A 17,230-nucleotide genomic window follows, 5' to 3' on the forward strand; every position below is an offset into this window, starting at 1 on the left:
CCTACATATATACATACATACCACTGCTAGGCCTGATTTGGGGTAGTTCTCAAAATTCAATGCCAAAAAGGTTCAATAGAAATATGTGGTCATTCTTACCACATACCTGCTTAATTACCAAAACTGTCAATATAGAAAAGTTAGGGTTGATCACTATAACTTAAAGAATAACCCCAAATTCTTCTATTATTTCACATCTTGTCTTTCTTGAAGCCAACTAATAAAACCCTGCTTGAATACAGTTCTAGACCTTAATAATGCATTTTCTCCTTTCTAATACCAACGGAAACAGTTTGTTTTTACTGGACAGGAATAGGCATATATCTTTATATGTACTGCCACAATCCAAACTGCAGGAACCAGGGCTACCTCAACATTGTCTCATAAGAGCCAAAGGAAGCTGAAAGAAATATGCGTGAAACCCAGGGATCTCCAAGGACCCTTCCCCATACTGTCTGGATCAGTAGTAAATGAAACTACTATATTCCTCTTTAGGGAAGCATTAATGTTCTAGATCCCTCAGGAATACTCACCTAGACCAATTCTCTGATCCCTCCATCTCTACTCAAGACCAAGAGCCCTAACCAGATGGAAGGTAGGTAAAGTAAAAAAAAAAAAAAAAAAGAAAGAAAGTAGCATAGTATATAGCCCAATAACCAGATATAAAACAGAAGGTATCCCCCCGATATGATTTCTTTAAGTTACCATATAATTTTTTCCATTTGATAATCTTAATCTTAAAATTTTTCCTTCTCTTCCTCAACTATTACATGAGTTTGAACACAGATTGTACATACAACTTAGTCTAGTGGCAACAGAATATTGGAACGTGATCATGACTAAATTACAAGGAAAAGGGATATCACCCAAAGACCCTGGACTTGCAGAGCCGGGCCTTCCTGAAAGTGCCTCTGAAGCAGTAGGTGCACATTGTTCTTTACCACTGCAGTGGGAGTAAGAGCACATGCTTGTGCAGCTGTACAAGGGACAGCTGCCCCACGTGAGGCATAAATGCTGAATAGCTAAAAGATAAATTTATTAGCTATTTTTTAGTCAGCTTTATGTGTTTCCCACTTGGGATTCTTCTAGCAAACTCTCCTCAGGCTACAAACTGGCATGGAATCTAAAGTGGACCACTCAGACTCTCCCACCCACCCCCACTTCTCACTATTTCTCCCATGAATCTGAATCTTGAGAACAAGAAAGTAAGTACAGCTTTAAATGCATGGTGTCTAATTTCAACTGGGATCTCAAGATTAGCAAGGAATCCTTCTACATATCAAGTTGGCTTGGCCTAAAACAATTTCAAGATGCTTAATACCATCTTTTCATTCTGATCACTCCAAATGACCTGCAAATTTCTCTTCCTCTGTACTCATTCTTACCCTCTTGCCTTCTGTCGCAGTGAAAGAAAAGTTCTCACACCTTCCATACGCACACCTGATCCCATCTCTTACTGTCACTCTCAATCCCTGCTCTTTTTTTTTTTTAAGATTCTATCTTTAAATAATCCCTACACCCAACATGGCGGTCAAACTACAATCCTGGGATTAAGAGTCACATATTCCACCGGCCAAGTCAATCAAATGCCCCATCCCTGATTTAATACATCCTCTCTGCTATATATTGAATTTTTCCCACTTCCCTTCATAGCTAAGTTTCTTTAAAGGGCCATAAACATTCAGTCTTCCCCACCTCCATTCCTACACTGACTGCAAATCTAGATTTTGTTACCATTGTGCCCACTCATCCACCCTCATGGAGAACACAAATTATATTGGCAAAGAAGAATGGGAGGTACTAAGCTGTACTGAGCACCTGAATTATTTCTAAGGAAAATCTGGGCTCTGTCCTTCCACTAATAGGAGATGGTAAGGTCTTATACTCAGAAGATGTCCTGAGAGGTTCCTCAAAGATTATCAACCTTGTCTCCTGCCTGTTTGTTGACACTAAAATAAAATAAATTCCTTTATTATTTGGCAATACAGAATACTCAGGCTACAAAAATATATGCCAAAGAGAACAATTTCAAACCCATGTCCAAACTAACAAAAGATCAAGTTTGTTGGAAACTCCTGATTGATTGTCTGAATAGCTTACTGTTCACTCATCATTTCTATTAGAGCTCTTTACTGGGGTGCCAGAAGAGGGTTATCAGTTACCAGTGTGCTTCCTCCCAATTTGTGGCCAGCTGTGAGAAGTTTCCTCTATTTTCCCGAGGTTACTATACAAAAATCATTTCATGTGTGTGTCCCACATAGAAAAAAAATTGCCTCTCATTTCTCAAAGCGTGGACTACCAGTATCATCATATTCTGGGATGATTGTTATATATGAAGTTTTTCTATCTTAGATATATAGCTCCTATAAGGTCATATTTGCTGGTAGGTGGATTGGAAGGCTGGGCTTTTGTGTCTGCAATTTTTGATAAGCTCCAAAGTTGAGTGGTGACATAGTACAGTTTAAGGATAATTCTCATTGATCTTATAGGACGGGAGATAAATGAGAGTAGTTTGGGACATGCTCTATTTGAGATAGGACTGTCTAGTAGGCAGAATAGAGGTAGTGATTTTTTTTTTAATTTTTATTAACAATTTTTTTTTTTTTTTAGAAATAGAGTATGCATGTAGTGCAGGGTTGGGGTAGAGGGAGAGGGAGAAAGAGAATCTTAAGCAGGTTCCAGGCCTACCACAAAGCCCAATGGAGGGCTCTATCTCATGACTGAGATCTTGAACTGAGTCAAAATCAAAAGTCAGATGCTTAATCGAGTGAGCCACCCAGGTGCCCCAGTGGTAGGGATTTTGAAGTGAGCCATATACTGGTTGTATTTGAAGCCCTGAGAATGTGTGAAAATCCACAGGGAAAGAATAAGAATAAGAATAAGAATAAGAATAAGAATAAGAATAAGAATAAGAATAAGAATAAGAATAAGAATAAGATGGAAAGAATCTTAGGACCATAACCTCAAGAATATAAGCATTGAAGGGGGAGGTTTTTCATAATATGAAAATGAAAATGAAAGCAATGATTTAATAATTGTTTTCTACCAACAAATAGAGCTAGAATAATTTTTCCATTCTGATATGAATGGCTTTCAAATTCAAATTTTAAATGTATAATTTTCCTTGAAAATAATTTCTTAAAAAACTTCAAAATTAATAATATTTTAGTAGTTCTACCTAATTTTGCAAAAAAAATGAAAAGTTTTATAACAAATGAAAACAAATTAAATATTGCCTTGTAATATTTTTTCAGTTCCGAATCACATGACAGAATCAACACAAACCGGAAAAACACAAAGAGCAAAACAGAAGAACTGTATTTATCAGCCTGCTACCTCCTAAATATTATAAGGGAAACTACCTTCAAAATTAGGGCATAATTATGACAGTTCACTTAAGTTGTTTAAGTATACTTTAAAATGTATAAGTATGCTTTTAAAAATGAAGTCATTTTTATTTTTCTCAGTAAAGCTTTGCTCCAAGATGCATAGTAATAAGTTGCTTACCTTGTCCATTTCCAGTATTGTCAACATCACCCAAACACAAACAGCCTTGATCAAATTCTTCTTTTTCTCCCAGAACAGTAGACCACCAATTACGGGCTTTAAATAAAGACATTTTTGTTCACTAGAAAAAAAAAAATTTATTTAGAGTAAAAATCTACCTCACACCAAGAATTATAAATTAATTATCTCTTAATGCATAGCAAATTAAACTTGGATAATGTTAAGAAAAACATTTCTGAATTTAATTTTTTTATATTTTGCAGAAATATGTGAAACCACAAATCCAAACAGCTGAAAACATAATCAGATGTTTTGCAACACCATTAGAGAGTCAGTCTGAAAAATTTTATACATAAATGTTGGGTCAGTTCTCTTTTCTGGAACATTTGGTAGAAAATGACAAAAATTATCAAAAAACTTATTTGGAGGCAAGTTTCAAATTCTAACAGCACTAGTTAGTACATAATTCCTTAGCAAAATACCTAATTTTCCTTCATTTTGGTCATTGGAAAAACCATAGCATCTCTTGTCACAATGAACTGCTGAGAAGAACAAATGAAATCAAATGACTAACACGAAGCTGGTACATTATAGGTACTCAAAAAGCATTCGCACGCTTTCCCCATTCTATTTGTAGAAAAGCAAAGCAGAAGAGGGAAATCCACCCTAAAAAAGAACCATTAAAACTGAGTGTGGATGTATTTATACCACTATATCACTAAGCACCCACAAAACCTCCCTATGCTTTAATTCCTCATCTAGAATGAGGATATGCCAGCAACATCTACTATTGAATTACTAATATGGTAAATGTGAAAACCCACTGAACCTCTTGATTTACAAAACAAATATCCCACACCCTGGGATTCTATGAGAGTTCATTTATTCAATATAAATGAGCCTTTCCTTCCTGCTACACTGATTTAAATAAATGTTGGGAAATGCAGTCAATATTCCTTATTCAAAGACATCCAATTCTATACGGTTGAGGCAAACACTGAATTAGCAAATACCACACTACTATTCGTAGGGGAAATAGAAAAAGTTGGGCTCTTGTGAACCTCCAGTTACAATACTTTCATGAACCATTCAATACATAACTTTGTTTTTGTGAGTCACTGTTTAAAGATAGTTTAATATACTATTAATTCACGAACATTCAATTCAACAGTCAACAACACTATAACTCATATCTGAAGGAAGCTTATCTGATACATACATTTTCTCTATAAGGTACGTGGCAACCTTCTCACACTTAGGAACATTAAAACCCTTCACTATTATATTTGGGGACCTTTTTAAGCAATAAAAATTAAAACAAACAAATAAATAAACCCAAACCACAGAGATGTGGAAAACATGACACTAAGCAGGCCCTGAAAAGGACTCTTGCTTATAGTGTAAGAGCTGAAACAAGTAGGCAGTTCCTATGGTTGATATCTGCTGGGAATAAGTGATTCAAATTTTTTGCCACTCTGTGCATGACCACAAATCACCCAAAAGCACCATGAGTATTGATTTTAATATTACAAATAAATTTTAGCAAATAGGTAAACTCACAAATAGGTAATCTGCAAAGAATGAGGATCAGCTATACATTTAAAAAAATCTAAATCAATCTTCTTAAAGCAGGCCTTCCACATAGGCTAATCACAGAAAGCAAGACTACTTGTTTTCATTAAGTTTGCCAAGGAACTAGCTGAGAATCATGTGGTAGTGAAAAGTGCAGACTCTGGAGAAGGACTAGTGCAAACCTGAATCCAAGTTCCATACAAATCATTAAATCAGTGGAGGGTTATTAAAAGTAACCAAACCTCTCTATACTTCAGTTTCCTCATCTATAAAATAAAGAAAGATGTTGTCAGGAATAAGAACCCAGTAGAAATAATCTATGGAATGGAAGAAAATATCTGCAAATTACATATCATAAAGGGTTAACATACACAATACATAAAGAACCCATACCATACACATTAACAACAAAAAAAGTTTTTTTAATGGGCAAAGGACATTTCACCAAAGATATACAAATGGCCATAAAGCATGTGAAACAATGTTCAACATCACTAATTATTAGGGAAACACAAATCACAAACACAATGAAATACCACCTCACACCCACTAGGACAGCTACAACAACAACAAAAACAACCCCCCCCCAAAAAAAAACCTAGAAAAAGACAAGTGTTGGCAAGGATGGAATGTAATTGGAACCCTAGTGCACTGTTGGTGAAAATCTAAAAGACTGTAACCACTATGGAAACTCTATGGTGGTTCCTTAAAAAATTAAAAATATAAATTACCAGGACTACTGGGTGGCTCAGTCAGTTAAGCATCCAACTGCTGTTTCCAGCTGAGGTCATGATCTCAGGGATGTGAGATCGAGTCCTTTGCTATACTCCGTGCTGGGCATGGGACCTGCTTAAGATTCTCGCTCTCCGTCTCCTCCACCCCTCTTCCCTGCTTTCTCTCCCTCTAAAATAAAATAAAATAACTAACAAACAAATAAATAAATAAAAATATAAATTACCATATGATCCACCCATTCCACTTCTGGGTATCTATTCAACAGAAATGAAAACAAGAATTCAAAGAGATATTTGTACTCCCATGTTCATAGCAGCATTATTCACAATATCTGAAAGGTAGAGGCAAACCAAGGTCCATCAATGAATGACTGAATAAACAAAATGTGGTGTATATATATATATACAATGGAATATCTTAAAAAGGAAGGAAACTCTGACCTATGCAACAACATGGATAAACCTTGAGAACATTATGTAAAGTGAAATACACCAGTCACAAAAACAAATATGGCACGATTCCACTTATATGAAGTATCTAGAGTAACCAAATTCATAGAGTAGAGTGGTGTTTGCCACATTTGGGGTGAGAAAGAAGTGGGGAGCTTTTATTTATTGGGTATAGAGATTCAGTTTTGTAAGGTGAAGAGTTCTGGAAACTGGTTGCACAAAAATGTGAATGTACTTAACAGTACTGAACTGTACACTTAAAAATGGTTAAGATGGCAATTTTACGTTATGTATATTTTATCACAATTGAAAATCAAAAATATAAACTTTTAGTTTGGGAAAAAAGGAACACAGTATTATTAGCACAATAGTTGCCAGATATAAGCACTCAATAAACATTAGCCATTGCCACAGTTTTTACCCTTTTTATGATATATTTTTTTATAACCTACATTGAAGAAAAGAAACAAATGTACTTCAATGCGTGAATAAATAAACTATGGAAAATCCTTACCACAGATAAAACTCGGCAATTTTTTTAAGATTTTATTTATTTATTTGACAGAGAGATCACAAGTAGGCACAGATAGGCAGGCAGAGAGTGAGGGGGAAGCAGGGTCCCGACTGAGCAGAGCCCCCCGATGTGGGGCTCGATCCCAGGACCCTGAGATGATGACCAAAGCCAAAGGCAGAGACTTAACCCACTGAGCTACCCAGGCGCCCCTTGGCAATTTTTTTAAATGAAATAACAACCTGGATGGATCTCAAGAGCATTATGCTGAGTGGGAAAAAAAAAAAGCCTAATCCCAAAAGATCACATATTAAATAATCCCATTTCTATAACATTTTCAAAATGAAAAAATTAAATGGACGGAAAACAGATCAGTGATTGCCAGGGTTAAGGGGAGGAGTGACTTTAATGGGCTAGTAGAAGGAATTTCTTTGGAATAAAAGAAAAGTTCCGAACCCTGATTTTGGTGGTGGTTTCATGGGATAAATTTTAATTTCTTTGAGCTATATTCCAAGAAGAAAAGTGTAAGTAATGTAAAACCTAGTGAAATCTAAATAAGATATTTTTAAAATAAGATTTATAGTTTAGTTATAGTATTATACTAACATCAATTTAGTAGTTTGATAATTGTTCTGCTGCCACTGGGAAATCATTACTTTTATAATTTCTATGTGACTATAATATTTTTTCAGATGCCAAGTTTAAAGAAATAAACAGGAAAAAAAAAAAAAAAAACTCCATCCAAGGCCTCTCTTTCCACTAAAAAAATAATTAGATAACAGCAAAGTGTTGTTGGAAGTGAAGGGGAAAAAACACAGCAGGTAAATAACCCTATAATGAGTTTTAACACATGTGGGAGAGTTTCTGAAAAGCATCTGCAACACTAGTTATTACTAATGGCATTATATAACCATACAGATTGCCAGATGACTAAACCTGGCAGCAAGTATACAAAATATGTAACAAACACTTTATTACACTTTTACTAAACTTTTTTTATTTAAGAGGAAAGTAACAGTACTTCAAAAGTGCCATATATTTTCATTATATACTCCAGATACATATGGAAAGTTGTTACACACTATTAGAGTATCAGTATAAAGATACATAATTCTCCTGCAGCCCACAGCAGAATATTACCCAAATTCAAAAGCACTCAAAGACTCACTTGGAGGACTCACAGCATTCATCATATAGTTATCATCATGGCTATGATTTATTACAATGAAAGAATAAAAATTATAATGAAAAAAGAGAAAAGGTACATGAGTTTGGGCTGTGGGGGCAGAGGGTTGGAGTCCTGGAGGAAATCGGACACAAACTTCCAAGGTAGAAAAACTGGGCTCTGTGGTCAGAGGCCAGGGTAAAAAAAGAAAAGAAAACTGAAGAGGGGCATCCAATGATACCAAAGGAAAACCAGGAGTGTGCCTTCTGGAAGGAAATGGAGGAAAAGGTTTTCTAGAAAGAGAGTGGCCAGCTCTATGTTGCTGATAAGTCATAAAGAATGAAAGCTAGGGATCAAAACTCCATTTGGAGACATAGTCAAAAATAGAAACAACAGACTAACCAACAGGTATGATCCTTTGTACACATTCTGCGTCAGCCAGTTTAAAAGGAATCTCAAGGAGAGAAAATAGGAAGAGAAGATCTCGATATCCAAAGGGGTATCTTTCCCCTCATGTGAGCTGAAGAGAACCTCATGGGAAATGCCTAGAGACCATATTAAACACCCAATAATGGTCATAGAGAAGAGTTTTTTCCATCAATGCTATTAAATAATATATAAAAAATTAAAGTGAGGGACACCTGGGTGGCTCAGTCAGTAAAGCAGCTGCTTTCGGCTCAGATCATGATCCTAGGGTCCTGGAATTGAGTCCCCCATGATCTCCCTGCTCAGTGGGAAGCCTACTTCTCCCCCTGCCTGCCACTCCCCCTGCTTGTGCTCAGTCTCTCTCTCTCTCTCTCTCTGGCAAATAAAATAAACAAATCTTTTTTTAAAAAATAAAATGACTATAAACACACATGATTGCATCAGGAAAAAAATCGCTATTATGTGAAAGTGGACTCAAAAATCTTTGTTAATGAGCAAATTTGTTCAGCTTGCTAAAATAAAAATGGGGGCGCCTGGGTGGCTCAGTGGGTTAAGCCGCTGCCTTCGGCTCAGGTCATGATCTCAGGGTCCTGGGATCGAGTCCCGCATCAGGCTCTCTGCTCAGCAGGGGGCCTGCTTCCCTCTCTCTCTCACTGCCTGCCTCTCTGTCTACTTGTGATTTCTCTCTGTCAAATAAATAAATAAAATCTTAAAAAAAAAAAAATAAAAAATAAAAATAAAAAAAAAAAAATAAAATAAAATAAAATAAAATAAAAATGAAAAAACCCTCCAATATGAAAAACTAACTCTCCAACATTGTCTGTAAATGGGAATGTTATGAAGCACTAATTCTTCAAGAACTGCAATCATAAAATTTAAGATCTATTCCTGCTGACAAAATAACACAGGCAACATTTAGTTCCTTCCTCTTTCTCCTGTTCTATCGGTTTCTCTTTAGTCACCTTCCACTTCATTAATTGCTTAAGCCCTTCTTTCCTATATTGTTTAGCTCCTTGCTACCCAAAGTGTAATCCATGGACCACCACCACTATCACCCAAGAGTTTATGATGCAAAACCTCAGCCCCACCTCAAACAATATCCCCAGGTAATTCTCAAATTAATAAATAAAATCTTTAAAAATTTTTCTCTTTGCACACAGCAGTTTTATTCCCAATATGCTTGTATATAACTTTTTAACTTACTCTTTAATAGTCTTACAGAGTACTTTGTTATCTACTGGAACCCTCACCAAATCTTTTGATAACATAAGTATGTCTCCCATAAGCATTATGCTATCCAACTGAAAATTTAAAAATTTCAGAGGATTTCACTTTCAGAATGACATATGAGAAGCTCCATGGACCCACCCCCCAGCAAAACTGGAGAAAATTATTTTTTAAAACAATCATTTAAAGTCTCTGGAAATTGTCCTAAGACTATATGGAAAATAAACAAAAAAATCTACTAAAACTCAGTAAGAAAATTAAGAGTCTATAGTATTTATAAAAAAACAATGTTCACTCCTTATCTCCTCACTCCAGGCTCAAAACAAGATAGAAACTCCACTCCAGACTGATACAGCCAAGAATAGAGGCACCCTCTCCTCATAACTCCCTGTCAGAGAATTATCTTTCTGCAAGGAGCAGGACATCAGCATTATTCACCTTGATTCCAGCTATCTGTTGCTGACTAAAGATGAAAAAGAAAATCTAAATCAAAAAACTACCCACAAAAACAAAAATTAAAAACAACCCTATCATCTCAACTTGAGAAAAGCATCTGACAAAATAAAATCCAACACTATTCCATTATAAAAATACTTAAAACAGAACTTCCTCAAACTGATAACAGACATTTATGCAAAACCCATGGCTTATACCATACTTAATGATAAACGACTAGATGCTCTTTTGCTAAGATCAGACCCAAGAGTAGGGAGTCCATATTCACGACTTCTATTCAACATTGTACTAGAGGTTTTAAGTCAGGCCATTAGGTAAGAAAAAGAACTAAAAGGCTCCCAGACTGGAAAGGAAGAAGTGTAACTATCTTTACTCACAGATGACACAATCTGGTGTATAGAAAATCCTAAGAAATTTGGTGAAAAACTATTAGAGTAAATGAACAAGTTAAGTAAGATTGAAGGATACAAAAGTATTAATACATAAAAACCAACTGCATTTCTATGTATTTGCAATGAACAATCCAAAAATTGAAACTTAATTTAACAATTGCATTTACAATAATATCCAAAAGAATAAAATACCTAGGAGTAAATTTAACAAAACAAGCATAAAGCAAATATGTTGAAAACTATAAAACACAGTTGAAAGAATTAAAGATCTAAATAAAAAAGAAAATATCTCATGTCCATGAAGTTATAACATTATTAAGAACCAATACTTCCCAAATTGATCCACAGGTTCAGTGCAATCCTTATCAGATTCCCATATGGCTTCTTCGTACAAATTGACAACCTTATTTTGAAGTTGATATAGAATTGCCAGAAAGTGGGGCGCCTGAGTGGCTCAGTCAGTTAAGCGTCTTGACTCTTGATTTCAGCTCAGGGCATATCAGGGTCATGAGATCCAGCCCTGTATATGGGTTCATCACTCAGCCAAGAGTCTGCTAGAGATTCTCTCTCCCTCTCCCCCTCTCCAACACACACACTTTCTCTCTCTCTCAAATAAATAATTAAATAAATGTTAAAAAAAAAAAAAAATCCCAGCAATCAAAATAGCCAGGACAATCTTAAAAAAGAAGAACAAAGTTGGAGGATTTGGGGCGCCTAGGTGGTTCAGTGGGTTAAGCCTCTGCTTTTAGCTCAGGTCACGGTCTCAGGGTCCTGGGATGGAGAACCACATCAGGCTCTCTGCTCAACAGGGGGCCTGCTTCCCCTTCTCTCTGCCTGCTGCTCTGCATACTTGTGATCTTTCTCTCTCTGTCAAATAAATAAATAAAAATCTTAAAAAAAAAAAAAACAAAGTTGGAGGATTTTCCCATTTCAAAACCTAACTACAAAACAACAGTATTCAGCATAGTATGGTACTGCATAAGGCTAGACATATAGATAAATAGAAAAGAATGGAGCATCCAGAAATAAAAAATAAAAATAAAAATAATTTTTTAAAGATTTTAATTTATTTGACAGAGAGATCACAAGTAGGAAGAAAGGTAAGCAGAGAGGGAGAAGCAGGCTCCCTGCTGAGCAGAGAGCCAGCCCCATGCGGGGCTTGATCCCAGGACCCTGAGATCATGACCTGAGCTGAAGGCAGAGGCTTAACCTGTTGAGCCACTAGGTGCTCCCAGAAATAAGTTTATACACCTATGGTAAACTGACTTTCAACAAAGATGCTAAGACCATTCAATGAGAAATTGCAAAAAATGGTTCTTGTATAATTAGATAACAACATGAGAAAGAATGAAGTTGGACCCTTACCTCAAACCATATTAAAAAAAAAAAAAAAAAACCAACTCAAAATGAAACAAAGACCTTTCTGTATGCTAATGTATAACTAAAACTATAAAACTCTTAGAAGACTTCTTAGAAGAAAACTTAAAAGCAAATCTTCATGATATTAGATATTGTGATAGATTCTTAAACTTGACACCAATAGCGTAAGTCACCAAAATTTTAAACTTCAAACAACACTAAGAAAGTGAAAATAATGACTACAGAATGGGAGAAAATATTGCAAATCATATCTCTGATAAAAAGACACATATCTGGGTGTGCCTGGGTAGCTCAGTCAGGTGAACATCTGCTTCAGCTCAGGTCATGATGTCAGGGTCCTGGGATTGAGCCCCACATCAGGCTCCCTGCTCAATAGGGAACCCGCTTCTCCCTCTCCCTCTCCTCCAGCTTAGGCTCTCACTCTCTCTCTCACAAATAAATTTTAAAAAATTTTTTTAAAGACACATATCTGTAACATACAAAGAACACTTATGACTCAATAATAGACAGAAACCCAGTTGAAAAATGGACAAGGAATCTGAATAAATATTTCTCCAAGCCAGATATAAAAATGGCTGATTAACACAAGAAAAGATGCTCAGCATCATTAGCCAACAGGGAAATGTAAATCAAAATTACAATGAGATACCACATCATACCCACTACGATAGCTGGAATCAAAAAGTCACATAGAAACAAGTTTGGGCAAAGATGTGGAAAAACCAACATGCTCATACACGGCTGGTGGGGATGTACAATGGTATGACCACTTTGGAAAGTGATCTGGCAACTCCTCAAACAATTAAACAGAGTAATCATATGATCCAGTAATTCCAGTTCAAGGTTGCAAGAGAAATGAGAACATATGTCCACATAAAAACTTACACATGAAAACTTATATTAGCATTATTCATACCATTCAGAAGGTAGAAATGATCCAAATATCTACCAACTGATGAATATATAAACACAATGTTGGCAGATCCATAAAATGGAATGTTATTCAGCAATAAAAAAGTACTGACATATACTACAACTTGGCTAAACCTTGAAAACATTATTCTAAGAAGCCAGTCACTAAAGACAACATATTTTATGATTCCGTTTATATAAAATGTATAGAATACATCTCAAACTAAATATTGTATTACTATTACTTCAACTAAAAATAAATAAGCATACAAATAAATAAATAAATGAAATGTATATAATAGGCAAATCCATACAGACAGAAAGTAAATTAGTGCTGCTTTGGTCCAGTGGGAAGAAAAGGACAGGAAAGTTACAGGTAAAGGATGAGAGGAGTCTTTCTGAAGTGATGAAAATATTCTAAAATTGACTGCAATGCAAGTGATGGTTGCACATATCTGTGAATACACAAAAGTAACACTGAACTGTACAAATTATATAGGAGAAACAAGAGACATTTTTTAGCTGTGAAACTTGGACTTCCTGTTACAAAAACAAAAAAGGATGCCGAATAACAAAATATTAAATATGTATGAACTGATTTTTCATTTGGTTTAGTTAACTGCCTTGAATAAAAATAAGAAACAAGGATTTGCATTTTATCCCCTTTCATTCAATGTAGATTTCCAGGTCCTCAGGGATTTTCTGTTTTAAGTAAATGGAAAACAATAACCAAAAATCAGGTTTTCAATAGCTATCATCTCCCTTCACTAGAAAGGAAAATAATAGCTAACACTTACTAATCATTTACTAAGTCCCAGGCAGTGTTCTAAGTGCTTTGCAAATACTCTATTTTAATCTTCAAAACAGAACTACAAAGTAAAAGGCACATACTACTATTCAGGTATCCCTGAATACAGAGAGGTTAAAAATCCACCCAAAAGGTCACAACTAGTAAGTAATAGAAGTAGCATCCCAAAGCAGACTGTCTACTCCAAAGTCCTAAACACCCCACAAAGACTAAAATGGTATACTCTGTAGATACTAATTGAAATCACGGCAAGTTAAAACTGCAAGAAAGTATTTTCATACACCTAAATAAATTTTTTTTTTAATTTATTTATTTGAGAGAGAGAGAACATGAGGGGTGGAGAACAGAAGGACAATCAGACTCCTTGCTGAGCAGGGAGCCGCACACAGGGGTGGATCCCAGGTCCCTGGGATCATGACCTTAGCTAAAGGCAGATGCTTAACCAACTGAGCCACCCAGGCACTCCCACCTAATTTAATTTTTAAAGGATGACTAGAAAACAATTATTTGTAGGTTTAAAAGGTCCAAACCTATGACCACAAGTGATTGATTTCTTAACATCTCATTAGAATAAACAGAAGATAATCTCTTTATCCCCTAAACTCCAGAAATACTCTTCCACACTTAACATTTCCTTGTTTTTAATACTTACTTACATACATTATCTTTCGCAGCAAAGTTTACTGAGATTTAGGGGTGCCTGGGTGGCTCAGTGGGTTAAGCCTCTGCCTTGGGCTCGGGCTCAGGTCATCATCTCAGGGTCCTGGGATTGAGCCCTACATAGGGCTCCCCATTCAGGGGAGAGCCTGTTTCCCTCTCTCTCTCTGCCTGCCTCACTGCCCACTTGTGATCTCTCTCTCCGTCAAAAAAATTAATGAAATCTTTGAAAATAAATTTAGTGAGATTTAGTCTTCATTTAAGATATGGATGTTTTAACACCCCATTGGCCTAGTCCTACAACATAGAAGGATGACTAGAAGAATTGCTGCAACAAAGATTACCCCAAGAATCCTATGGAAAGAAAATGTGGGGGCACCTGGGTTGCTCAGACTGTTAAGCATCCAATCTTGACTTGAGCTCAGGTCATGATCTCAGGGTTGTGAGACTGAACCCCGAGTTTGGTTCCACACTGGGCACAGAAACTGCTTAAAATTATTTCTTTTTCTCTTTCTCTCTCTCCCCACCCCTTTACCCCTCATCTTCTCTCTCCCTTTCAAAAAAAGAGAGAGAGAGAATATGTGGATTAGAAGGCAGATGCCCCAGGTGCCCCAAGAATGCTGCTTTTGAAGACAATATTATAAGCAATTAGTATTAAAATTTTCAATAAAAGAGCATAGGAGAGAGAGTTAAAACATATCTGGGTTCCCTTTTCCATTCCATTTGTCAGAAGAGTGACTTTAAATAAGTCCCTCACCTTCTAATCTCCTAATTGTTCTGGGGGGTGGTAAGATAAATAGCCTAACTGCTTAACCATAGGATGTACTCAATTTAAGTGTCAAATAAATGTCATTAGTAACTTAGTAGTAGTAATAGAAGTGGTGGTGGTGGAATGTACTCTGAACCATGCCAGTCTGAACTTCTGGATTGAATATTTAAACAGGACATTTTTTTTTAAATGACAGGGGCACCTGGGTAGCTCAGTGGGTTAAGCCTCTGGCTTCGGCTCAGGTCATGATCTCAGGGTCCTGGGATCAAGGACCACATCGGGCTCTCTGCTCAATGGGGAGCCTGCATCCCTTCCTCTCTCTCTCTGCCTGCCTCTCTGCCTACTTATGATCTCTACCTGTCAAATAAATAAATAAAATCTTTTTTAAAATGTTTAAAAATTTAAAATGACAGTAATCTTTCACTGAAATGATAATTGACAGGGATGTTTTATAATAACATCATGTATTTCAAAAATTTTTTTGTTTCAATAATTTTTGAGAAATATTTGAAAGTCTTTATTCTGAGGGATGAGACTTGCTAGATACATCAAAATATGTAACATTAACAACTACTATATACTATGATATAGGATTTTTTCCCCTTCAATAAATGTTTCCACCAAGAACTTGTACCAAAAATGTAAGTGTGTGGATGTACTTTAAGAGCAATTACACACAATTCCACAAAACGAAAAATTCCTTAAACTCAATTTATAAATTATTTGCAAGTTTTTAAAGTTCTTCTAAATAAGGATTTAGTCTATTCACACACAAACACACACACAAAAATCCCTGTAATTATTCTCTTTACATATTTCTAACAACTTTAGTTACGACCTATAGTTTTCCTCCTAGCATCTTCAAGTTGTGTAGGTGTGTGATGTGCTTTCATGTTAAAAGTAAAAGTGAGGTGGAAAAAAAAAAAAAAAAAACTATTAATTTCTCCAGGAAATTGAAGTCAATTGTAGGATTTAATTAAGGAAAGGAAGTGCTGATAAAAATCAGCTCAGTGTATCTAAACTGCTGTGGTCTGCAATATAGAGAGAGAAGGAGAAACAATAATCCTATTACAAGAATTAGAGGGTATTAACGCATGTATCCTACTGCAGTCACAGGCTGAGAATTGCTTTGACCACTGGCTCACAAGACCTATTCAAGTGTCATGGGAAGAGGATGCTAGTGCACCACGTGACATTCCTGAATGGAATCTTGAAAAAAATTTATCAGCCTTTCTCAAAAATGTTCACAAGATTTTCACTTTGTGCTCCTAGTTGCGTTTTTATTTTTAATGCAGACATCATTCCTAAGAAACGTATCATCCAATATATCCCCCCAAACCATTCCGTGGCATCAGCGGATCGATCTTGCCCACAAAACAAAACACAGAAAGGGCATTTACGCTCCCAGTGTTTAATTTCGGACATACTCTTACCTGATGCTCAATCCGGTGGGTCCTGCCCCACCTTTCCTCGAACTCTCCGGAGATTTCCCTTGAAGAACGCCTGCCAGGGTCCCAGGGCTGAAACGACGAGAGCAAGAATGGAGGGTGCGGAGCAAAGCAACCCCTCGCTTCACTACTCCCTGTCGTTCCCCTGCTCCAACTTGTTCCACGTCCCAGACGGAGAGAAAGAGCCTCACCAGGGAGCACCACCAACCCCACAAAGTTGGAGCGACACCCACAAGGAGTAAACCTGCATCCTTTCTGTGTCAACCCCGTAGACACGCAGGGAAAACGGCATCAATCCCTTGGAAGAGACCACGCAAGCCACAACAACGGCAAGTCCTCCTTCTCACAAAGAGGAGGAAATGGTGAGGGAGGCAATCAGTGGGATGTAGCAAACAGAGGACAGCAACGGCGGAAGAGACAACTCCCCGCTCCCGCCTAACTCCAAGCCGTCTTCGCCCTGTTGTCATAGCACTTTACAACGAACGCCGCTGCGCAAGTCAGTCAGCCGAGCTCCGACGCCTTCTGGGGATTGTAGTCCAGAGCGGCTGAGAGGGTGGAAGGCAGAAGACTTTTCCTGCTTCGGTCCGGTCGGGACCAGATTTCTAAAGGAGAGGGCTGGAGTGAACCATTCCCTGGTCCTCATTAGCACAGAGATAATGAATACCATTCCCTTTCCCGTCCTTGGACAGTTCCTCAGAAATAGGGTCCCAGGAAGACCAGATTCCCGCCTCCGCTGTGGACGCAGACCACGCCCCCCCACGCCATCCCCGTCCCGCGTGTCAGCGCGCGGGGTGGGGCTTCGGGCGGGGGCGAGGC

General features: G+C 37.0%; 1 protein-coding gene across 3 annotated transcripts in view; it reads right to left on the reverse strand.

The window, feature by feature from the left end:
- Window positions 1-17,163, reverse strand: part of BBS9 (Bardet-Biedl syndrome 9) — a 458,943-nt gene extending 441,780 nt beyond the window's left edge. For 2 of the 3 annotated variants that reach the window (XM_082691755.1, XM_082691754.1), the window contains exons 1-3: window positions 16,648-17,159; window positions 16,400-16,486; window positions 3,508-3,628 (exon numbers count right to left, since the gene is read on the reverse strand). In XM_082691755.1, coding sequence (XP_082547881.1) covers window positions 3,508-3,619 — 112 coding nt within the window. In that variant the 5' untranslated portion in view covers window positions 3,620-3,628; window positions 16,400-16,486; window positions 16,648-17,159. Of the gene's footprint in view, window positions 1-3,507; window positions 3,629-16,399 lie in introns of all 3 variants that reach the window. The other variant, XM_082691753.1, reaches the window with a different exon arrangement.
- Between the last annotated feature and the right edge of the window lie 67 nt (window positions 17,164-17,230).

The sequence above is a fragment of the Mustela nivalis genome (assembly GCF_964662115.1).
Source record: "Mustela nivalis genome assembly, chromosome: 12".
Lineage (NCBI taxonomy): Eukaryota > Metazoa > Chordata > Mammalia > Carnivora > Mustelidae > Mustela > Mustela nivalis.